The sequence below is a fragment of the Oncorhynchus kisutch genome, unplaced genomic scaffold (assembly GCF_002021735.2).
Source record: "Oncorhynchus kisutch isolate 150728-3 unplaced genomic scaffold, Okis_V2 scaffold2365, whole genome shotgun sequence".
Lineage (NCBI taxonomy): Eukaryota > Metazoa > Chordata > Actinopteri > Salmoniformes > Salmonidae > Oncorhynchus > Oncorhynchus kisutch.
Window position 1 is genome coordinate 1 of NW_022264310.1, and position 25,105 is coordinate 25,105.

A 25,105-nucleotide genomic window follows, 5' to 3' on the forward strand; every position below is an offset into this window, starting at 1 on the left:
TTTATGAAATCACTGAGGAGGTCCTCCCCTTCCTCCTCTCAGGAGCCTCCACTTCCTCCTCTGATGAGCATCCCCTTCCTCCGCTCAGGAGCCTCCCCTTCCTCTCTGAGGAGCCTCCCCTTTCTCCTCTGAGGAAGCTCCCCTTCCTCCTCTCCGGGAGCCTCCCCTTCCTCCTCTGAGAAGCTCCCCTTCCTCCTCTCAGGAGGCCTCCCCTTCCTCCTCTGAGGAGCATCCCTTCCTCCTCTGAGGAGCCTCCCCTTCCTCCTCTGAGGAGCCTCCCCTTCCTCCTCTGAGGAGCCTCCCCTTCCCCTCTGAGGAGCCTCCCCTGCACCCAAGGACATCCAGCCAACTTTTGTGGGAAGCATTGGAGTAAACATGGGCCAGCATCCCTGTGGAAAGCTTTCGACACCTTGTAGAGTCTATGCCCCGACGAATTTAGGCTAATCTGAGGGAGAAAGAGGAGGGTCCAACTTCATATTAGGAAGGTGTTCAAAATGTTTGGTATAAGCAGTGGATATATCTGCCATTTAGCAGACACTTTTATCTAAAGGGATTTGCAGTCATGTTTGCAAACAATTAACATATGGATGGTCCCAGGAATCAAACCCACTACCCTGGTTTAACAAGCACTATACTCCACCAACTGAGCAACAGGACCACAAGGAATGATCAAGGAATGATCAAGGAATGACGCAGATAAACACACACAGCCTGAGTTTCAAAAATATAATTAAATCAAAGACCGTAACATTGAAACTGACATACTTCATATTAGACGTAGGCCGATTAATTAGGGCCGATTTCAAGTTTCAACTTTATTTAATCTTTATTAACTAGGCAAGTCAGTTAAGAACACATTCTTATTTTCAATGACGGCCTAGGAACGGTGGGTTAACTGCCTTGTCCAGGGGTAGAACGCTAGAAATTTCACCTTGTCAGCTCGGGGATCCAAACTTGCAACCTTACAGTTAACTCGTCCACCTGCCTCATTACACTCCACGAGGATCCTGCCTGTTATGCAAATGCAGTAGAAGCCAAGGTAAGTTGCTAGCTAGCATTAAACTTCTTATAAAAAACAATCAATCATAATCACTAGTTATAACTACACATGGTTGATGATTTACTAGTTTATCTAGCATGTCCTGTCGATGCGGTGCGTATCGTTGCTCCAATGTGTACCTAACCATAAACACAACAGCCTTTCTTAAAATCAATACACAGAAGTATGTATTTTTAAACCTGCATATTTAGCTAGAAGCAATCCATTTAGCAGCAATATTAACCAGGTGCAAAATGTGTCAATAGATCTCTTGCGTTCATTGCACGGAGAGTCAGGGTAATTTGCACATTTGGGGCAGCCTGGCTCATTGCGAACTAATTTGCCAGGACTTTAAGTAATTATAGACATAACATTGAGGTTGTGCAATTTAACAAGTATATTTAAAACTTAGGGGATGCCACCCTTTAGATAAAAATACCGAACGTTCTGTATTTCACTGAATATAAATGTTTTTGTTTTCGAAATGATAGTTTTCCGTATTCGACGATATTAATGACCAAAGGCTCGTATTTCTGTGTGTTATGTTATATTAAGTCTATGATCTGATAGAGCAGTCTGACTGAGCGATTGTAGGCAGCAGCAGGCTCGTAAGCATTCATTCAAACAGCACTTTCATGCGTTTTGCCAGCAGCTCTTCGGCAGCAACAGCGCTGTTTTATGATTCATGCCTATCAGCCTAATGGCTGGTTAACCAATGTCAATGGCTAGCTAGTTAGCGGCGCACGCTAATAGCGTTTCCAAACGTCACTCGCTCTGAGACTTGGAGTAGTTGTCCTTCCCCTTGCTCTGGAAGGGCCTGCGGCTTTTGTGGAGCGATGGGTAACGCTGCTTCGAGTGTGGGCTGTTGTCGATGTGTTCCTGGTTCGAGCCCAGGTAGGGACGAGGAGAGGGACGGAAGCTATACTGTTACACTGGCAATACTAGAGTGCCTATAAGAACATCCATAGTCAAAGGTATATGAAATACAATGGTATAGAGAGAAATAGTTCTATAAATACTATATTAACTACTAACTAAAACCTCTTACCTTGGAATATTGAAGTCTCATGTTAAAAGGAACCACCAGCTTTCATATGTTCTCATGTTCTGAGCAAGGAACTCAAACGTTTTACATGGCACATATTGCCATTTATTTACTTTCTCCGACACTTTGTTTTTTGCATTATTTAAACCAGTACGGAGTTAATGTGGAGGCAATATACAGGAGATACCAGTACAACAGCGTTAATGTGGAGGGCTATATACAGGGGGTACCTGTACAGAGTCAATGTGGAGGCTATATACAGGAGGTACCAGTACAGAGTCAATGTGGAGGTAATATACAGGAGATACCAGTACAGAGTTAATGTGGAGGCTATATTCAGGAGGTACCAGTAGAGAGTTAATGTTGAGGCTATATACAGGAGGTACCAGTACAGAGTCAATGTGGAGGCTATATACAGGAGGTACCAGTACAGAGTCAATGTGGAGGCTATATACAGGGGGTACCAGTACAGAGTCAATGTGGAGGCTATTTATACAGGAGGTACCAGTACAGAGTCAATGTGGAGGCTATATACAGGGGGTACCAGTACAGAGTCAATGTGGAGGCTATATACAGGGGGTACCAGTACAGAGTCAATGTGGAGGTTATATACAGGGGGTACCGGTACAGAGTCAATGTGGAGGCTATATACAGGGGGTACCAGTACAGAGTCAATGTGGAGGCTATATACAGGAGGTACCAGTACAGAGTCAATGTGGAGGCTATATACAGGAGATACCAGTACAGAGTTAATGTGGATGCTATATACAGGAGGTACCAGTACAGAGTCACCGTGGAGGCTATATACAGGAGATACCAGTACAGAGTTAATGTGGAGGCTATATACAGGAGGTACCAGTACAGAGTTAATGTTGAGGCTATATACAGGAGGTACCAGTACAGAGTCAATGTGGAGGCTATATACAGGGGGTACCAGTACAGAGTCAATGTGGAGGCTATATACAGGAGGTACCAGTACAGAGTTAATGTGGAGGCTATATACAGGGGGTACCTATACAGAATCAATGTGGAGGCTATATACAGGGGTTACCAGTACAGAGTTAATGTGGAGGCTATATACAGGAGGTACCAGTACAGAGTCAATGTGGAGACTATATACAGGGATGTTTACATACACTTAGGTTGGAGTCATTAAAACTCGGTTTTCAACCACTCCACAAATGTCTTGTTAACAAACTATAGTTTTGGCAAGTCGGTTAGGACATCTACTTTGTGCATGACACAAGTCATTTTTCCAACAATTGTTTACAGACAGATTATTTCACTTATAATTCACTGTATCACAATTCCAGTGGGTCAGAAGTTTACATACACTATGTTGACCTTGCCTTTAAACAGCTTGGAAAATGCCAGAAAATAATGACATATTTTTCGAAGATTCTGATAGGCTAATTGACATAATTTGAGTCAATCAAATCAAATCAAGTCAAATTTATTTATATAGCCCTTCGTACATCAGCTGATATCTCAAAGTGCTGTACAGAAACCCAGCCTAAAACCCCAAACAGCAAGCAATGCAGGTGTAGAAGCACGGTGGCTAGGAAAAACTCCCTAGAAAGGCCAATACCTAGGAAGAAACCTAGAGAGGAACCAGGCTATGTGGGGTGGCCAGTCCTCTTCTGGCTGTGCCGGGTGGAGATTATAACAGAACATGGTCAAGATGTTCAATGTTCATAAATGACCAGCATGGTCGAATAATAATAAGGCAGAACAGTTGAAACTAGAGCAGCAGCACAGTCAGGTGGAAGTTGAAACTGGAGCAGCAGCATGGCCAGGTAGACTGGGGACAGCAAGGAGTCATCATGTCAGGTAGTCCTGGGGCATGGTCCTAGGGCTCAGGTCAGTTGAAACTGGAACAGCAGCATGGCCAGGTGGACTGGGGACAGCAAGGAGTCACCATGTCAGGTAGTCCTGGGGCATGGTCCTAGGGCTCAGGTCCTCCGAGAGAGAGAAAGAAAGAGAGAAGGAGAGAATTAGAGAACGCACACTTAGATTCACACAGGACACCGAATAGGACAGGAGAAGTACTCCAGATATAACAAACTGACCCCAGCCCCCCGACACATAAACTACTGCAGCATAAATACTGGAGGCTGAGACAGGAGGGGTCAGGAGACACTGTGGCCCCATCCGAGGACACCCCCGGACAGGGCCAACAGGAAGGATATAACCCCACCCACTTTGCCAAAGCACAGCCCCCACACCACTAGAGGGATATCTTCAACCACCAACTTACCATCCTGAGACAAGGCTGAGTATAGCCCACAAAGATCTCCGCCACGGCACAACCCAAGGGGGGGGGGGCGCCAACCCAGACAGGATGACCACAACAGTGAATCAACCAACTCAGGTGACGCACCCCCTCCAGGGACGGCATGAGAGAGCCCCAGCAAGCCAGTGACTCAGCCCCTGTAATAGGGTTAGAGGCAGAGAATCCCAGTGGAAAGAGGGGAACCGGCCAGGCAGAGACAGCAAGGGCGGTTCGTTGCTCCAGAGCCTTTCCGTTCACCTTCCCACTCCTGGGCCAGACTACACTCAATCATATGACCCACTGAAGAGATGAGTCTTCAGTAAAGACTTAAAGGTTGAGACCGAGTTTGCGTCTCTGACATGGGTAGGCAGACCGTTCCATAAAAATGGAGCTCTATAGGAGAAAGCCCTGCCTCCAGCTGTTTGCTTAGAAATTCTAGGGACAATTAGGAGGCCTGCGTCTTGTGACCGTAGCGTACGTATAGGTATGTACGGCAGGACCAAATCAGAGAGATAGGTAGGAGCAAGCCCATGTAATGCTTTGTAGGTTAGCAGTAAAACCTTGAAATCAGCCCTTGCTTTGACAGGAAGCCAGTGTAGAGAGGCTAGCACTGGAGTAATATGATCAAATTTTTTGGTTCTAGTCAGGATTCTAGCAGCCGTATTTAGCACTAACTGAAGTTTATTTAGTGCTTTATCCGGGTAGCCGGAAAATAGAGCATTGCAGTAGTCTAACCTAGAAGTGACAAAAGCATGGATTAATTTTTCTGCATCATTTTGGACAGAAAGTTTCTGATTTTTGCAATGTTACGTAGATGGAAAAAAGCTGTCCTCGAAATGGTCTTGATATGTTCTTCAAAAGAGAGATCAGGGTCCAGAGTAACGCCGAGGTCCTTCACAGTTTTATTTGAGACGACTGTACAACCATTAAGATTAATTGTCAGATTCAACAGAAGATCTCTTTGTTTCTTGGGACCTAGAACAAGCATCTCTGTTTGTCCGAGTTTAATAGTAGAAAGTTTGCAGCCATCCACTTCCTTATGTCTGAAACACATGCTTCTAGCGAGGGCAATTTTGGGGCTTCACCATGTTTCATTGAAATGTACAGCTGTGTGTCATCCGCATAGCAGTGAAAGTTTACATTATGTTTTCGAATAACATCCCCAAGAGGTAAAATATATAGTGAAAACAATAGTGGTCCTAAAACGGAACCTTGAGGAACACCGAAATTTACAGTTGATTTGTCAGAGGACAAACCATTCACAGAGACAAACTGATATCTTTCCGACAGATAAGATCTAAACCAGGCCAGAACATGTCCGTGTAGACCAATTTGGGTTTCCAATCTCTCCAAAAGAATGTGGTGATCGATGGTATCAAAAGCAGCACTAAGGTCTAGGAGCACGAGGACAGATGCAGAGCCTCGGTCCGATGCCATTAAAATGTCATTTACCACCTTCACAAGTGCCGTCTCAGTGCTATGATGGGGTCTAAAACCAGACTGAAGCATTTCGTATACATTGTTTGTCTTCAGGAAGGCAGTGAGTTGCTGCGCAACAGCCTTCTCTAAAATTTTTGAGAGGAATGGAAGATTCGATATAGGCCGATAGTTTTTTATATTTTCTGGGTCAAGGTTTGGCTTTTTCAAGAGAGGCTTTATTACTGCCACTTTTAGTGAGTTTGGTACACATCCAGTGGATAGAGAGCCGTTTATTATGTTCAACATAGGAGGGCCAAGCACAGGAAGCAGCTCTTTCAGTAGTTTAGTTGGAATAGGGTCCAGTATGCAGCTTGAAGGTTTAGAGGCCATGATTATTTTCATCATTGTGTCAAGAGATATAGTACTAAAACACTTGAGCGTCTCTCTTGATCCTAGGTCCTGGCAGAGTTGTGCAGACTCAGGACAACTGAGGTTTGGAGGAATACGCAGGTTTAAAGAGGAGTCCGTAATTTGCTTTCTAATAATCATAATCTTTTCCTCAAAGAAGTTCATGAATTTATCACTGCTAAAGTGAAAGTCATCCTCTCTTGGGGAATGCTGCTTTTTAGTTAGCTTTGCGACAGTATTAAAAAGGAATTTCCGATTGTTCTTATTTTCCTCAATTAAGTTAGAAAAATAGGATGATCGAGCAGCAGTAAGGGCTCTACGGTACTGCACGGTACCGTCCTTCCAAGCTAGTCGGAAGACTTCCAGTTTGGTGTGGCGCCATTTCCGTTCCAATTTTCTGGAAGCTTGCTTCAGAGCTCGGGTATTTTCTGTGTACCAGGGAGCTAGTTTCTTATGAGACATTTTTTTGTTTTAGGGGTGCAACTGCATCTAGGGTATTGCGCAAGGTTAGATTGAGATCCTCAGTTAGGTGGTTAACTGATTTTTGTCCTCTGGCGTCCTTGGGTAGGCAGAGGGAGTCTGGAAGGGCATCAAGGAATCTTTGTGTTGTCTGTGAATTTATAGCACGACTTTTGATGTTCCTTGGTTGGGGTCTAAGCAGATTATTTGTTGCAATTGCAAACGTAATAAAATGGTGGTCCGATAGTCCAGGATTATGAGGAAAAACATTAAGATCCACCACATTTATTCCATGGGACAAAACTAGGTCCAGCGTATGACTGTGACAGTGAGTGGGTCCAGAGACATGTTGGACAAAACCCACTGAGTCGATGATGGCTCTGAAAGCCTTTTGGAGTGGGTCTGTGGACTTTTCCATGTGAATATTAAAGTCACCAAAGATTAGAATATTATCTGCTATGACTACAAGGTCCGATAGGAATTCAGGGAACTCAGTGAGAAACGCTGTATATGGCCCAGGAGGCCTGTAAACAGTAGCTATAAAAAGTGATTGAGTAGGCTGCATAGATTTCATGACTAGAAGCTCAAAAGACGAAAATGTCATTTTTTTTTTTGTAAATTGAAATTTGCTATCGTAAATGTTAGCAACACCTCCGCCTTTGCGGGATGCACGGGGGATATGGTCACTAGTGTAGCCAGGAGGTGAGGCCTCATTTAAAACAGTAAATTCATCAGGCTTAAGCCATGTTTCAGTCAGGCCAATCACATCAAGATTATGATCAGTGATTAGTTCATTGACTATAATTGCCTTTGAAGTAAGGGATCTAACATTAAGTAGCCCTATTTTGAGATGTGAGGTATCATGATCTCTTTCAGTAATGACAGGAATGGAGGTGGTCTTTATCCTAGTGAGATTGCTAAGGCGAACACCGCCATGTTTAGTTTTGCCCAACCTAGGTCGAGGCACAGACACGGTCTCAATGGTGATAGCTGAGCTGACTACACTGACTGTGCTAATGGCAGACTCCACTATGCTGGCAGGCTGGCTAACAGCCTGCTGCCTGGCCTGCACCCTATTTCATTGTGGAGCTAGAGGAGTTAGAGCCCTGTCTATGTTGGTAGATAAGATGAGAGCACCCCTCCAGCTAGGATGGAGTCCGTCACTCCTCAGCAGGTCAGGCTTGGTCCTGTTTGTGGGTGAGTCCCAGAAAGAGGGCCAATTATCTACAAATTCTAACTTTTGGGAGGGGCAGAAAACAGTTTTCAACCAGCGATTGAGTTGTGAGACTCTGCTGTAGAGCTCATCACTCCCCCTAACTGGGAGGGGGCCAGAGACAATTACTCGATGCCGACACATCTTTCTAGCTGATATGCACGCAGAAGCTATGTTGCGCTTAGTGATTTCTGACTGTTTCATCCTAACATCGTTGGTGCCGACGTGGATAACAATATCTCTATACTCGCCAGTTTTAGCTTTAGCCAGCACCATCTTCAGATTAGCCTTAACGTCGGTAGCCCTGCCCCCGGGTAAACAGTGTATGATCGCTGGATGATTCGCTTTAAGTCTAATACTGCGGGTAATGGAGTCGCCAATGACTAGAGTTTTCAATTTGTCAGAGCTAATGGTGGGAAGCTTCGGCGTCTCAGACCCCGTAACGGGAGGAGTAGAGACCAGAGAAGAATCGGCCTCTGACTCCGACCCGCTGCTTAATGGGGAAAACCGGTTGAAAGTTTCTGTCGGCTGAATGAGCGACACCGGTTGAGCGTTCCTACAGCATTTCCTTCCAGAAACCGTGAGAAAGTTGTCCGGCTGCGGGGACTGTGCCAGGGGATTTACACTACTATCTGTACTTACTGGTGCCACAGACGCTATTTCATCCTTTCCTACACTGAAATTACCCTTGCCTAACGATTGCGTCTGAAGCTGGGCTTGCAGCACAGCTATCCTCGCCGTAAGGCGAGTACAGCGGCTGCAATTAGAAGGCATCATGTTAATGTTACTACTTAGCTTCGGCTGTTGGAGGTCCTGACGAATCGTGTCCAGATAAAGCGTCCGGAGTGAAAAAGTTGAGGAAAAAATAAATAAATATATGAACGGTAATTAAAAAGTGAAAACCGTAAAGTTGTCAGGTAGCAAAGTAAGGTTGGCAACAAACCGCACAGCAGCACGTAAACAAGTCTACAAGTTGTGACTGGAAATTATGCGAAAAAGGTCACTAATTAGTAAAGAACTCCCCTCACCCAGTGTTGCCAACTACTCAGTGGAGGTCAATTGGAGGTGTACCTGTGGATGTATTTCAAGGCCTACCTTCAAACTCAGTACCTCTTTGCTTGACATCATGTGGAAATCAGCCAAGACCTCAGAAAAAGAATTGTAGACCTCCACAGGTCTGGTTCATCCTTCGGAGAAATTTCAAAACGCCTGAAGGTACCATGTTCATCTTTACATACAATAGTACGCAAGTATAAACACCATGGGACCACACAGACGTCATACCGCTCAGGAAGGAGACTTGTTCTGTCTGCTAGAGATTAACATACAGTGGGGCAAAAAAGTATTTAGTCAGCCACCAATTGTGCAAGTTCTCCCACTTAAAAGATGAGAGAGGCCTGTAATTTTCATCATAGGTACACTTCAACTATGACAGACAAAATGAGAAAAAAAATCCAGAAAATCACATTGTTTATCTCAATACTTTGTTATATACCCTGTGTTGGCAATGACAGAGGTCAAATGTTTCTGTAAGTCTTCACAAGGTTTTCACCTTCATCTCCATCCCTGGAGTCTCTTCACTGTCTGATCTTCATTCCTACAGCCTTCATCACCATCCCTGGAGTCTCTTCACTGTCTGATCTTCATTCCTACAGCCTTCATCTCCGTCCCTGGAGTCTCTTCACTGTCTGATTTTCATTCCTACAGCCTTCATCTCCGTCCCTGGAGTCTCTTCACTGTCTGATCTTCATTCCTACAGCCTTCATCTCCGTCCCTGGAGTCTCTTCACTGTCTGATCTTCATTCCTACAGCCTTCATTACCGCCCCTGGAGTCTCTTCACTGTCTGATCTTCATTCCTACAGCCTTCATCACCGTCCCTGGAGTCTCTTCACTGTCTGATCTTCATTCCTACAGCCTTCATCACCGTCCCTGGAGTCTCTTCACTGTCTGATCTTCATTCCTACAGCCTTCATCTCCGTCCCTGGAGTCTCTTCACTGTCTGATCTTCATTCCTACAGCCTTCATCACCATCCCTGGAGTCTCTTCACTGTCTGATCTTCATTCCTACAGCCTTCATCACCGTCCCTGGAGTCTCTTCACTGAGTAAGTAAAGATAGTATAAGAAACCTGTCCCATTCTACTTGTCTATTATCTTTGTTTAGAAATAGTCATTTGTGTGACCTACTGATTTTCCCTACAATTCATTTTAAGGATTTAGAAATATTGAAATGGTAGAACAAGGAATGTCAGATTCTGGAAATATAAATTTATACAATTTGTTTAAAATGTATATGATGGTGTGTCTAGACATTAGGGACCGTATATGAATATAAAAGGTGTGTACAGTAGTAGTTATATAGGATGAGCCTTGACTAGAATACAGGGTGGAGTACTGGGTGGTAGACGGCTAGTAACAGTGACTAAGTTCAGGGCAGGGTACTGGGTGGAGGCCGGCTAGAGGTGACTATTTAACAGTCTGATGACCTGGAGATAGACCACACATTAACCACACAATAAGTATTGTGGTGGCAGCATCATGTTATGGGTATGGATGTCACTGGCAGGGACTGGGGAGTTTATAAGGATCAAAATAAATATGAAAGGAGCAAAGTGTAGACTTTGTATAGGCAATGTACAGCCTTAACTGTGGAGTGACCCCATAAAATGGGATATCAGCTACTCAGACATTCCAAATATCACTTGATTATCAGAGGGGTGTATTATGACATCATATAGAACTACTCAGACATTCCAAATATCACTTGATTACCAGAGGGGTGTATTATGACATCATATAGAACTACTCAGACATTCCAAATCAGGCTTCATCCACATCATGAAGGTGGATATTGATCCAACCATTTCAAAAGTAATGACCCGGGCTGACGGAAACAGGATATGCCTGTACACTTTTATAAATGCTGACAGACGATTTGTTACTCCGTTTGACAATTTGTTTGTCTTTTTGTGTCAGTAAAAATGTCTAAGTGAGAAATGGCTGTGGAAACTCCTTAATGATAACAATCACATCTTAGTTAACTTGGAGTCACATAATATGTTGTGTGGTCCTCCCACTATGACTTGAGAAACCATGTAGTTTATTAGGCTACAGATGAAATAAGTTATGAACTTCACAGGGTGGTGAAAGTGCATGTGATGAGCTTGATGCTCCTTTCCAATACATTTTGAGGTTCTTATTCTGGTGACATGATGATCGATGCTTGCTTGACAAATAAAATAATCATCTCATCATTCGGTTAACAGCGTTTATTCAACCAGTGGGAGGTTTGTAAATGCCACCAGGAAAGTCGGAAGAGGAACTCTTCATTGAGACAATAATAAACAGCAATCCTTGGGAGAGTTGTGGTGGATATTATAAAATAAGGATCTGCTGGAGTCCAAGTCAAACCAAGATTCTTTATTTCTGAGCTCAGAGAGAATAACAGAGTTACACAGCGCAGTGGAGACAGTCTGAATTACTGAAGCATTGAGTGATTAGCACATATCTTTATAGTTTCCTGTTCCTGGGAGGGACTTTATTCATACAAGGATGCAGGTGCAGGTGCAGCTGGTTTGCAACACATAATGATAGTCCCAAGAACAGGAGATTATAATAGGACAGTTTCACAAGGTTAGTCACATACTCAGTTATGTGGACACACAAACAATTAACATTTTCCATTACAGAGTCTGAACATTTTCATTTAATTAAATAATCAGTGGGCCAACAATGCAAATGTCAACAATGGAACTAATGCATCACATCCAAATATCACTTGATTATCTGTAGTGCTGGAGGAATGACACACCCAGTTAAACACACACAAAGCGTTTAAAAAAAAGGACAATTTAAAAGAAGGAACCTGATCTCCTTTATATTCAAACTGACAGACTCCATATTCAATTCATGTTTTCTAATAAAAACAAACAAATATATGTTTGAGTATACCCTGTACCATTTCATTTCATCTGGTAAAGACAGGTAAACACATTGTCAGTCAACAATATAAGACAACGGGAGCACTGTGTATGTTCTCTGATGAATTTTAAGTCAATGTGATGTGAAATATCAACATACACGCTAAGAGAAGTAATTTCTCTCTCCTGTGTGGATTCTCTAATGACGTTTAAATGACTGTTATGAGTAATATGTTTTCCCACAGTCTGAGCTTTTCTAAGCCTTCTCCTCTGTGTGCAGTTTAATGTGTTCTTTCAGGCTTCCTAAATGGGCAAAAGCTTTGCACCCTGGGAGAAGTGGTAAGGCTTCTCCACTGTGTGTATTCTCTCATGTCGTTTCAGCGTCCCTGATTGGCTGAAACACTTTCCACACTGGGAGCAGTGGTAAAGCTTCTCCCCCGTGTGTGTTCTCTCGTGTTGTTTCAGGTGCCATAACGCACTACAACCCTGTCCACATTGGGAGCAGTAGTAAGGCTTCTCTCCTGTGTGTATTCTCTCATGTCGTTTCAGCGTCCCTGAAAGGCTGAAACACTTTCCACACTGGGAGCAGTGGTAAGGCTTCTCCCCCGTGTGTATTCTCTCATGCTTTTTCAGCTCCCCCGACTGGTTGAAACGCTTTCCACATAGGGAGCAGTGGTAAGGCTTCTCTCCTGTGTGTACGCTCTCGTGCCGTTTCAGGAGTCCTCTCTTGTTGAAACACTTTCCACATTGGGAGCAGTGGTAAGGCTTCTCTCCTGTGTGTATTCTCTCATGCTGTTTCAGATGAAAAGGCCGTTTGAAACACTTTCCACACTGGGAGCAGTGGTAAGGCTTCTCCCCTGTGTGTATTCTCTCATGAGCTTTCAGGTGTGCTTTCTGGTTAAAACGCTTTCCACAGTGGGAGCACTGGTGTCGTCTTGCTGGTTTGGACGTCCCTGGCTCTGGTTCCTCTGAGTCTGGTCTTTCTCCTGCCAAAGACAGTGTTATTTTTAAATAGAGACCCAGATTAAACCACATGATAAAACAACCTTGCTACGAGGGTAAATCTTAAATCAGATCTCTCAATAACCTGAGGCCAGTTTTAACAATCTTAGTGTGATTTTAAAACAAATGTAGAGCTTCCTGGTAATTACTGCTATGTTTACATTACTTATTTTATTCATCCTGTTTTACAAGTCAGAACACAAAAACCTAGACAGTTCTAGGACACTGAAGACACAGACGTCGCTGGATTCCAATTGAACAGGTGGTTCTAAATATATAACATTCATAGCTGTATGATACAGAATGTGACCTACACACTTCCTTAAACATCAAATAACTAAAGAAGTAATTTTGTGTGGAAGTCCAAAACTTGTTTTTACGTCGAAGATACAAAGAACATCAGTAACATCTCCCCGTTGTTGAAAGGGTTCGACACATTGCTGTTTAAATGGACCAATTTCTTATTTAGACATTCACAGATTTTCAACATTTTGATTATCGCTGATGTCATATTTTGGGTAAATGTTCCTAAAACTGATAGTAACAACAAAAAACTAAAATATAAACGCAACATGTAAAATGTTGGATGTTTCATGAGCATCACTGTTAGTCAACATTTATTCTTTGCCAAGATAATCCATCCACCTGACAGTGTGGCATATCAAGAAGCTGATTGAACAGCTTGGTTATTACACAGGTGCACCTTGTACTGGGGATAATAAAAGGCAACTCGAAAATGTGCAGTTTGTTCACACAACAATGCCACAGGTCTCTGAGGGAGCGGGCAATTGGCATGCTGACTGCAGGAATGTCCACTGGAGCTGTTGTCAGGGAATTTAATGTACAGTACCAGTCAAAAGTTTGGACTCACCTACTCATTCAAGGGTTTTTCTTTATTTTACTATTTTCTACATTGTAAAATAATGGAGAAGACATCAAAATTATTAAAAAACACATGGAATCATGTAGTAACCACAAGTGTTAAAATTAAATATATATTTTATTCTTCAAAAGTTGCCACCCTTGCTTTCTCTCAACCAGCTTCACCTGGAATCCTTTTCCAACAGTCTTGTAGGAGTTCCCATATATGCTGAGAACTTGTAAGCTGCTTTTCCTTCACTCTGCGATCCAACTAATCCCAAACTATTTCGATTTGGGTGAGGTCGAGGCCAGGTCATGTGATGCAGCACTCCATCTTGGTCAAATAGCTCTTCCACAGCCTGGAGGTGTGTTGGGTCATTGTCCTGTTGAAAAACAAATGACAGTGGAACTAAGCCCAAACCAGATGGGATGGCATATCCCTGCAGAATGCTGTGGTAGTCATGCTGGTTAAGTGTGACTTGAATAAATAAATCACTGACATTGTCAACAGCAAAGCACCCGCACCCGCACACCATCACATCTCCTCCTCCATGCTTCACGGTGGGAACCACAAATGCGGAGATAATCTGTTCATCTACTCCTCGTCTCACAAAGCCATGACGTTCGGAACCAAATACTCAAACTTGGACTCATCAGACCCAAGGACAGATATCCACCGGTCTAATGTCCATTGCTCGTGTTTCTTGGCCCAAGCAAGTCTCTTCTTCTTATTGGTGTCCTTTAGTAGTGGTTTCCTTGCAGCAATTCGACCATGAATGCCTGATTCACGCAGTCTCCTCTGAACCGATGATGTTGAGATGTGTCTGTTACTTGAACTTTGTGAAGCATTTATTTGGGCTGCAATTTCTAAGGCTGGTAACTCTAATGAACTTATGCATCAGAAGTAACTCTGGATCTTCCATTCTTGTGGTGGTCCTTAAAGTAATGGACTGTTGTTTCTCTTTGCTTATTTGAGCTGCTATTGACATAATATGGACTTTGTCTTTTACCCAAAAGGGCTATCTTCTGTATACCACCCCTACCTTGTCACAACACAACTGATTGGCTCAAACACATTAAAACCTGTTATGGCTAGGGATTCCGCTAGCGGAACATTTCAACAAAATCCGGTGAAATTGCAGAGTGCAAAATATATATAAAATATATATTATTTTTTTGTTGAAATATTTAACTTTCATGCATTCACAAGTGCAATACCACAAATTAAAGCTTAAGGCTCCATAATGTTTCATCATTAGATACTACAGTCCTCCTTTAAGACTCCATAATGTTTCATCATTAGATACTACAGTCCTCCTTTAAGACTCCATAATGTTTCATCATTAGATACTACAAGGCTCCTTTAAGACTCCATAATGTTTCATTATTAGATGGTACAGTCCTCCTTTAAGACTCCATAATGGTTCATCATTAGATGCTACAGTCCTCCTTTAAGACTCCATAATGTTTCAAAATTAGATGCTACAGTCCTCCTTTAAGACTCCATAATGTTTCATCATTAGATGCTACAGTCCTCCTTTAAGACATCATGTTTAGAATGTGTCTGGAAGCGCTACTCTATCTATTCTACTCTCATCCTTTCGGTTTTAATAATATTAGTAGGCCATGTAACTTAACCTGTAGTGACACCCAGCCCGTGAACGGGACCGTTATCATCATCTGACACTAATTAGCATAATGCAACGGACATAAATCTTCCTAGAAAATCTTCCTATTCATGAAAATCACAAGTGAAATATATTGGAACACAGCTTAGCCTTTTGTTAATCACCCTGTCATCTCAGATTTTCAAAATATGCTTTACAGCCAACGCTAGACAAGCATCTGTGTAAGTTTATAATAGCCTAGCATAGCATTATGCCTTGCTAGCAGCAGGCAAACTTGTCACGGAAATCAGAAAAGCAATCAAATGAAATCGTTTACCTTTGATGAACTTCGGATGTTTTCACTCACGAGACTCCCAGGTAGACAGCCAAAGTTCATTTTTTCCCAAAATATTATTTTTGTAGGCGAAATAGCTCCGTTTGTTCTTCGTGTTTGGCTGAGAAATCGCCCGGAAATTGCGGTCACAACTCCGAAAAATATTCCAAATTAGCTCCATAATATCGACAAAAACATGGCAAACGTTGTTTAGAATCAATCCTCAAGGTGTTTTTCTCATATCTATTTGATAATATATCCGTCGGGACAATTCCTTTTTCTCAAGGACCGATTGGAGTAATGGCTACCTCTGCACTTTACGCGAGAATCTCTCTCGGAGCCACCATGTGACCACTTACGCAATGTGCCCCCATACGGCTATTCTTCAATATATATGCGTAAAACTACGTCACAATGCTGTAGACACCTTGGGGAATACGTAGAAAGCATAAGCTCGTTGATGGTACATTCAAAGCCATATAGGGAGTCATTGGAACGCAGCGCTTTCAAAACCTGGGGCACTTCCGGATTGGATTTTTCTCAGGCTTTTGCCTGCAACATCAGTTCTGTTATACTCACAGACAATATCTTTACAGTTTTGGAAACGTTAGAGTGTTTTCTATCCAAAGCTGTCAATTATATGCATATTCTAGTATCTTTTCCTGACAAAATATCCCGTTTAAAACGGGGACGTTTTTTTCCCAAAAATGTAAATACTGCCCCCTAACACCAAGAGGTTTTAAGGTAATCAGAAATATTTAGGACTAACTTATTCCTTGACACCCATTCTGAAACTAACTGCAGCTCTATGTTAAGTGTTGCAGTCATTTCAGTCGATGTAGTAGCTGACATGTACAGTGTTGAGTCAACGCATACATAGACTCACTGGCTTTACTCAAATGTCATTGGCATGTTGTTGGTAAAGATTGAAAAAAGTAGGTGCCAAACAGCTGCCCTGGGGAATTCCTGATTCAAACTTGATTTTGTTGTACAGGTTTCCATTAAAGAACACTCTCTGTGTTCTGTTAGACAGGTAGCTCTGGGGCGGCAGGTAGCCTAGTGGTTAGAGCGGTAGGCCAGTAACCGAAAGATTGCTGGATCGAAACCCTGAGCTGACAAGGTAAAAAACTCTGTCGTTCTGCCCCTGAACAAGGCAGTCCTAGGCCATCATTGAAAAAAAGAATTTGTTTACAACTGACTTGCCTAGTTAAATAAAGGTTACATTTTAAAAGAAAAACTCTTTATCCACAATATAGCAGGGGGTAAGCCATTTTTATCATCAATGTCTCTCAGCCAATCGGTCATTTGTAAGTGCTGTGCTTGTTGAATGAACTTCCCTATAAGCTGAAAGTCTATATTTGTTTACTGTAAAATAGCATTGTATCAGGTCAAATATTTTTTTTCCAAAATTGTAAGGGTTGGTAACAGGCTGATTGGTCGGCTATTTAAGCCAGTAAAGGGAGCTTTACTATTCTTGGGTAGTGGAATGACTTTAGCTTCCCTCCAGGCCTGAGGGCACACACTTTCTAGTAGGCTTAAATTAAAGACAAGGCAAATAGGAATGGCAATATTGGCTGCTATTATCCTCAATTTTCCATCCACGTTGTCAGACACCAGTGACTTGTCATTGTTGATTTTATTTGCGCAAAATTTCATTGAAGATGCTCCAAAGATTTTTACTATCATTCTTCATGTCATTTATCTTTGTTTCATAGTGTAGTTTCTTCTTTATATTGAGTTTAGTCACATATCTCAATTTGCAATAGGTGTCACGAATATTACCGAAGGTGGCTCCCCTCCCCGTTCGGGTGGCGCTCGGCGGTCGTCGTCGCCGGTCTACTAGCTGCCACCGATCCTTTTTCGTTTGGTTTTGTCTAATTGTTTTCACCTCTAATTGTTTGGTTGTTAGGGTGGTAAGTTCGTTTCGCCCACTTCTGTTTGTGTGGAGCTGTCTTCTGTTTGTGTGGGCTTGTCTTCTGTTTGCTTGTCTCCTGTTTTGTGAGAGGTGTTCGTGTCTGTTGTTTTTATTTCGCTGTCCAGATATTTTACCAGAGTTAAGACTTAAATGGAGTTTATTTACGCCTATATTTGGTGTTACCATTTGTACCTTGTTTGGTTGGACATTAAAGCGTGTTTTTCCCCATATCCTCTGCTCTCTGCGCCTGACTCCACACCCATTCACTCATTGAGCGTTACAATAAGTTTCATTCTTCATGTCATTTATCTTTGGTTCATTGTGTAGTTTCTTCTTTTTATTCAGTTTAGTCAAATGATTTCTCAATTTGCAATACGTTTGCCAATCAGTTATTCAGCCAGACCTATATGCCATCTCTTTTGCCTCCCTCTTCATCATACCATTTTTTAAATTCCTCATCAATGGATGGATTTAACAGTTTTTACAGTCATTTTCTTAATGGGTGCTGCTTATTAGTAACTGGGATAAGCAGCTTCAAATGTGTCAAGGGCAGTGTCTGGTTGCTCATCATTACACACCACAGACAAACAAATATTATTTACATCAATAACATAGGAATCACTACAAAAAAATGTATGACCTCTTATACACAATATTAGTCCCAGCCTTTGGAACGGTGGTTTTCCTAGACATGGCTACTATATTGTGATCACTACATCTGATGGATCTGGATACTGCTTTAAAACCCATTTCTGCAGCATTAGTAAAGATATGATCAAACCATGTTGATGATTTCATTCCTCTACTGTTTGTCACTATCCTGGTAGGTTGATTGATAACCTGAACAAGGTTGCCAGCACTGGTTACAGTTTGAAGCTTTTGTTTGAGTGGGCAGCCTGATCACAGCTTTTCTTCAGTACCAGTTAATTAATTACCAAAGTCTTGAGTTTAGTTTGCCTGTTCTACAGTCTTGTAAAGATAGGGGGTTTGACTGGGACAGGCAATGTAACACCCATAATGTTTTAAGGAAAAGTTCTTGTAAAACAAGCACCTTACATTGGATCATTGAAACTTTCTCTCCAAAGCTAACTTTCATCAAGGTTTTATATGGTCAATTGGTTTCTCTCTTTTCATTGGCAGAATCCTTTTTCAGTGTTATGATATTCATAACATCCATATACACGAGTCTATCTTCCTGTCAACTAACAGAACTCTGCTGGTTGTCCTGATAACAGATACCAGTCTATCGTCCTGTCAACTAACAGAACTCTGCTGGTTATCCTGGTAACAGACACCAGTCTATCTTCCTGGTAACAGATACCAGTTGGCAGATCTATTGTATTTGTTCAAACTAAACTACAGCACTTACTTTGGTGCGTCAAATCTGATCCTTTCATCTCTTCTCCTCCTCTCACAGTTCCACTCAGCCCCGTTGTTTTCCTGCAGTCCACCAGCTGCACAGACAACCTCTTCATACCCAGCAGTAAGGTGCTACCAGGAGAGGCACGACACAGGGACTCCGGGAGGGGGGAAGGGCTAGCGTTGTCCTGGTAACCATAAAGAGGGGACACAGACGCACATCATTATGGATGCTGATGCCACTGTTGTCATGAAGTGCTCTACAGAAACCCAGCCCAGACCCCAATAGAGAAAGCTGTATGCTAGACCAGACCAAGCTGTACCATCTGGTGTTCTGATCTGGAGAGACTCTTCTCTTCCTCGTCAGCATCAGGATGTTGTTGAGGCTTCCCAGAGGATCCACGATAGTCATGTGTCTCTCCTGTGTGAATGAGAACATCAAACAGATGGTAAACTTATGACCATCTATTGCAATCATAGAGTCTTACAAGAGGCATGCATATGTCTAAAATGGCCACTTTCATCATGATTTCCTAAAATATTGTTTGTGATGCAAATGTAAAAGGGTCGTTCCACAAAATGGGTGGCCTTTGTTATTTTAAGTAGAAAATATGCACCAATATAGAATTTTAAAAGCCTGTTATATTAGATGAGGGGAACTTTAATATAGGCCACATGGAGAATTCAATACATCGAATTGAAAAGTCCCTCAAATATATGAACCAATGGCAGATTGACCCTTTAACAATTCCTACAGTACTGAACAACATATTCAAGTGTAGAACTTCAGTAGAATGCCACTTTAAAACCACACATTAGTTCAACAACGGCATAGTTTGTGTCCCTGTTGAAGACAGTACTCACTGGTGTTAATCTGATATTCTGTCTCTTCCTCTTTCACTCCAAAAACGTCTTCCTCCTTCACCTTTATTGAGATAGCATCCTCTTCCTCTCTAAACGGTTCTTTCTCTTCTTTCACCATAACAGCCTCCTCTTCCTCCTTTTTCATTCTGAATGATTCTTTCTCCATACAGCCGACCCCCTCTTCATTAGCAAGGGAGGAGTAGTTTAGTGAGCTCATGGCCAGGGATGTTAGCTAGCTAGCTAGCATTAGCGTCTAGCCTAGTGCTAGGCTCAGTATCAATCTTTAACACGTTTGCAAATTGAACCAGTTGATACGTCAACCGAAACTGAGATTAGATAATGTACATTAACACGGTCTAAAACGTCAATCTTTCAGTTGTATGTTGGCTAGCAAGCTACCGACGTGGTTGAAAGAGTTGGCGCCTTGTTGTTCCTGAAGAAGCGTCCGTCCAGTCCATTATACGTCACACAAGAAGAGTCAACTGAAAGACGCTCATCGCCATCTGCTGACTGGAGTGGGTAACGCAGTTTGGAAACAATAGTTACAACACCTTTTGTATTGGAAAGAACGTCATCATTATTTAACAATAAGCTGATACATTTTTTCTTCCAAATAATACGTTCCTGTACACAGACGTAGAAGCTCAATATGAATATGTAGATGATTAATAAATACTTATATGAATAGGTAGTGTGTTGATATACATTTTCTCTGTTCATTTTTCACAATCGTTTTTATCTTCACGTGACCATACTATTCCCTTATAGCCACGCTCTATAAGATACACATCATCCTGTAAACAACAGAACTAATGCATCACATGCAAATAGCACTTGATTATCTGTAGTGCTATACAGTGGGTAGACAAAACATTAAGAACAGCTGCTCCTTCCATGACTTAGAAAGACTAGGTGAATCCAGGCTAAAGCTATGATCCCTTACTGATGTCACTAGTTAAATCCACTTCAATCCGTGTAGATGAAGGGGGGAAACAGGTTAAATAAGGATTTTTAAACCTTGAGACATGAGACATGGATTGTGCATGTGTGCCATTTAGAGAGTTAATGGGGAAGACAAAATATTTAAGTTACTTTGCACAGGGTATGGTAGTAGGTGCCAGGCGCACCGGTTTGTGTCAAGAACTGCAACACTGCTGGGTATTTCAGCTCAACAGTTTCCCATGTGTACCAAGAGTGGTCCACCACCCAAACAGTGGTGGTTTGTGCCGTTTAAGATGAGGCAGGACAATTTGTTTTTCCATGAGCATGGCCTTAATTCTATTACAGCATATTGGACGACTGTCATTCATATTTCACTCACCCTGTTCAATGGAACAGCAATAGGTTTAGGCTACTACATGATACTCTAATTGTCCCTATACCCATCATGAGGTAGCAACCTAGCCTATGAATGAAAGTTTAGAATGTAGGTTCACACAGGTCGAGAGAACATTTTGCGATGACATACAGTGCCACATGGACAGACAGTGACACATTCAATACCGCCTTGCACACTCTCGCCTGCATCTAGCTGAAATAGAGATATCACTGGACAAATTCAGGTATGTTTATCCCCGTTTTGTTCCATTTAAACGTTTGTCAACAGAATCGGCGGAATGAATACACCCCTGATCATGCATAAACACAGTTCACTTTCATTACAGACACGTTGTATTCCTTCTTGCATCTATGTGCTCTCCTCTTATCACCTTCTCCCTTTGTTTCTGTACTTCAATGCACAACACATCAGCTGTATGTGACCAGAAGAAAAAACCTTTCCAAGCCAAACCATTTCATAACTGCTACACACAGCTTACATTGTTGTCACCATATTAGCTAAAATAACATCATAGTCAACAGAGCTAATAGAACTAACTCGTTAGTTAACCTGCTACAATCATGCAGTAACGTTACAGTGTACAGTCAGTAAGCAGTTTAGCACTTACCTTGGCGGGTCCCAGTGGCAATAAATTAGTCAAACCAAAAGCTTGCCTTGACTTGGAAGAGTTCCAGTGTTGTGTTGGATAGTCATAGCCAGCTAGATAACATAGCATCCCTCTGTTTGAGCCAAGTGTTTGAGTAGACTAAACTAGATAGCTGCATTTGCTAGCTAAGTAAGTGAAACTGAAAGTGGAAAATAAATGACGAAATATGTCTCTCTCGCTTCTCCTTCATTTTGGAATAAAATAATTTGTTCAAAACTGTTCAACTATTGTATTTTTGATCTCTTTTAGTCAACTACTCACCACATGTTATGCACTGCAGTGGTAGCTAGCTGTAGCTTATGCTTTCAGTACTAGATACATTCGCTGATCCTTTCATTGGTTGGACATCATGTCAGTTCATGCTGCAAGAGCTCTGATAGGTTGGAGGACGTCCTCCGGAAGTTGTCATAATTACTGTGTAAGTCTATGGAAGGGCTTGAGAACCATGAGCCTCCTAGGTTTTGTATTGAAGTCAATGTACCCAGAGGAGGATGCAAAATAGTATGTTTTTAAAAATTATTTGGTGACGTGATTATATTTAGGATAGTTTTATCTAAAAGGACCACTTTTAAATATTTTACCATTTTTATTTTTCTGAAAATAACTTAGGACGATGGTTCTCCCCTTCCTCCTCTGAGGAGACCCCACTGCACCCAAAGGACACCCAACCAACTTGACACAATTGTGGGAAGCATTGGAGTCAACATGGGCCAGCATCCCTGTGGAATTCTTTCGACACCTTGTAGAGTCCATGCCCTGACGAATTGAGGCTGTTCTGAGGGGAAAAGGGGAGGGTCCAACTCCATATTAGGAAGTTGTTCCAAATGTTTGGTATAATCAGTGGATATATCTGCCATTTAGCAGACACTTTTATCCAAAGGGATTTGCAGTCATGTGTGCAAACACTTTACATATGGGTGGTCCCAGGAATCAAACCCACTACCCTGGTTTAACAAGCACTATACTATACCAACTGAGCTACAGGACCACAAGGAATGATCAAGGAATGACGCAGATAAACACACACAGCCTGAGTTTCAAAAATATAATTGAATCAAAGACCGTAACATTGAAACTGACATACTTCATATTTAGTTATAATCAAATATTATTTGCCACATGCGCTGAATACAACAGGTGTAGATCTTAACGTGAAATGCTTACTGACAAGCCCTTAACCAACAACGTAGATAAGAAAAATAAGTGTTCAGAAAATATTCCCTAAATAAAAAGTTCAAAAAAGTAACACAATAAAAAACAATAACGAGGCAAAATACAGGAGGTACCAGTACAGAGTCAATGTGGAGGCTATATACAGGGGGTACCAGTACAGAGTCAATGTGGAGGCTATATACAGGGGGTACCAGTACAGAGTCAATGTGGAGGCTATATACAGGGGGTACCAGTACAGAGTCAATGTGGAGGCTATATACAGGAGGTACCAGTACAGAGTCAATGTGGAGGCTATATAAAGGGGGTACCAGTACAGAGTCCATGTGGAGGCTATATACAGGGGGCACCAGTACAGAGTCAATGTGGAGTCTATATACAGGGGGTACCAGTACAGAGTCAATGTGGAGGCTATATACAGGGGGTACCAGTACAGAGTCAATGTGGAGGCTATATACAGGAGGTACCAGTACAGAGTCAATGTGGAGGCTATATAAAGGGGGTACCAGTACAGAGTCCATGTGGAGGCTATATACAGGGGGCACCAGTACAGAGTACAGAACATAACAAAATGTGGAACAAGTCAAGAGGTCTGAATACCTCCCGAATGCGTTGTATGTAGACCAGAATATCAGGAACAGGCTGGATGTGAGAAGGAGGTTGGCATCTCACTGCCATTCAGCATTCAGGAAGTAAACTGAAAATGCCAATTCCCTTCTATGGTTTTCAATTATGAAGAGGTAGAATTGGAATTTGATTTACTTCCTGAATTGACTGGAATTGAAATGGAATTGACTACAAAGCTGTTAGCTTCATCATTTAGTCAAACGATGTTATAATGCATAACGCTCACAGATGTGCTTGTTCTCATTCAGAGAACATTTTTTAGTTGAATAACAGAAAAGAAGAAAAACATGAGCTTCTGAGAGACTGTTCCTCTCTTCCATAGTGAGAACACTATTTTCATTCCCACAGCCTTCATCACCGTCCCTGAAGTGTCTTCACTGTCTGATCTTCATTCCTACAGCCTTCATCACCGTCCCTGAAGTGTCTTCACTGTCTGATCTTCATTCCTACAGCCTTCATCACCGTCCTGAAGTGTCTTCACTGTCTGATCTTCATTCCTACAGCCTTCATTACCGTCCCTGAAGTGTCTTCACTGTCTGATCTTCATTCCTACAGCCTTCATCACCGTCCTGAAGTCTCTTCACTGTTTGATCTTCATTCCTACAGCCTTCATCACCGTCCCTGGAGGGTCTTCACTGTCTGATCTTCATTCCTACAGCCTTCATCTCCGTCCCTGGAGTCTCTTCACTGTCTGATCTTCATATAGGGAGTCATTGGAACGCAGCGCTTTCAAAACCTGGGGCACTTCCGGATTGGATTTTTCTCAGGCTTTTGCCTGCAACATCAGTTCTGTTATACTCACAGACAATATCTTTACAGTTTTGGAAACGTTAGAGTGTTTTCTATCCAAAGCTGTCAATTATATGCATATTCTAGTATCTTTTCCTGACAAAATATCCCGTTTAAAACGGGGACGTTTTTTTCCCAAAAATGTAAATACTGCCCCCTAACACCAAGAGGTTTTAAGGTAATCAGAAATATTTAGGACTAACTTATTCCTTGACACCCATTCTGAAACTAACTGCAGCTCTATGTTAAGTGTTGCAGTCATTTCAGTCGATGTAGTAGCTGACATGTACAGTGTTGAGTCAACGCATACATAGACTCACTGGCTTTACTCAAATGTCATTGGCATGTTGTTGGTAAAGATTGAAAAAAGTAGGTGCCAAACAGCTGCCCTGGGGAATTCCTGATTCAAACTTGATTTTGTTGTACAGGTTTCCATTAAAGAACACTCTCTGTGTTCTGTTAGACAGGTAGCTCTGGGGCGGCAGGTAGCCTAGTGGTTAGAGCGGTAGGCCAGTAACCGAAAGATTGCTGGATCGAAACCCTGAGCTGACAAGGTAAAAAACTCTGTCGTTCTGCCCCTGAACAAGGCAGTCCTAGGCCATCATTGAAAAAAAGAATTTGTTTACAACTGACTTGCCTAGTTAAATAAAGGTTACATTTTAAAAGAAAAACTCTTTATCCACAATATAGCAGGGGGTAAGCCATTTTTATCATCAATGTCTCTCAGCCAATCGGTCATTTGTAAGTGCTGTGCTTGTTGAATGAACTTCCCTATAAGCTGAAAGTCTATATTTGTTTACTGTAAAATAGCATTGTAT

General features: G+C 42.1%; 1 protein-coding gene across 1 annotated transcript; it reads right to left on the bottom strand.

Moving 5' to 3' along the window:
- Window positions 1-11,259: 11,259 nt before the first annotated feature.
- LOC116369992 (zinc finger protein 879-like) lies at window positions 11,260-19,034 on the bottom strand. Its single transcript, XM_031819637.1, has 2 exons — window positions 18,863-19,034; window positions 11,260-12,760 (listed from the first exon to the last, which is right to left on the bottom strand). The coding sequence occupies exons 1-2, from the start codon at window positions 18,966-18,968 to the stop codon at window positions 12,078-12,080; spliced, it is 789 nt and encodes a 262-aa protein (XP_031675497.1). The 5' UTR covers window positions 18,969-19,034; the 3' UTR covers window positions 11,260-12,077.
- Between the last annotated feature and the right edge of the window lie 6,071 nt (window positions 19,035-25,105).

Bases quoted from the DNA above. Each gene is read 5' to 3' on its own strand.
- LOC116369992 (XM_031819637.1), bottom strand. From the start codon at position 18,968: ATGAAGAGGTTGTCTGTGCAGCTGGTGGACTGCAGGAAAACAACGGGG. The intron at 12,761-18,862 runs GTAAGTGCTGTA...TGTCTTTGGCAG, and splicing joins ATCAGATTTGACGCACCAAA to GAGAAAGACCAGACTCAGAG.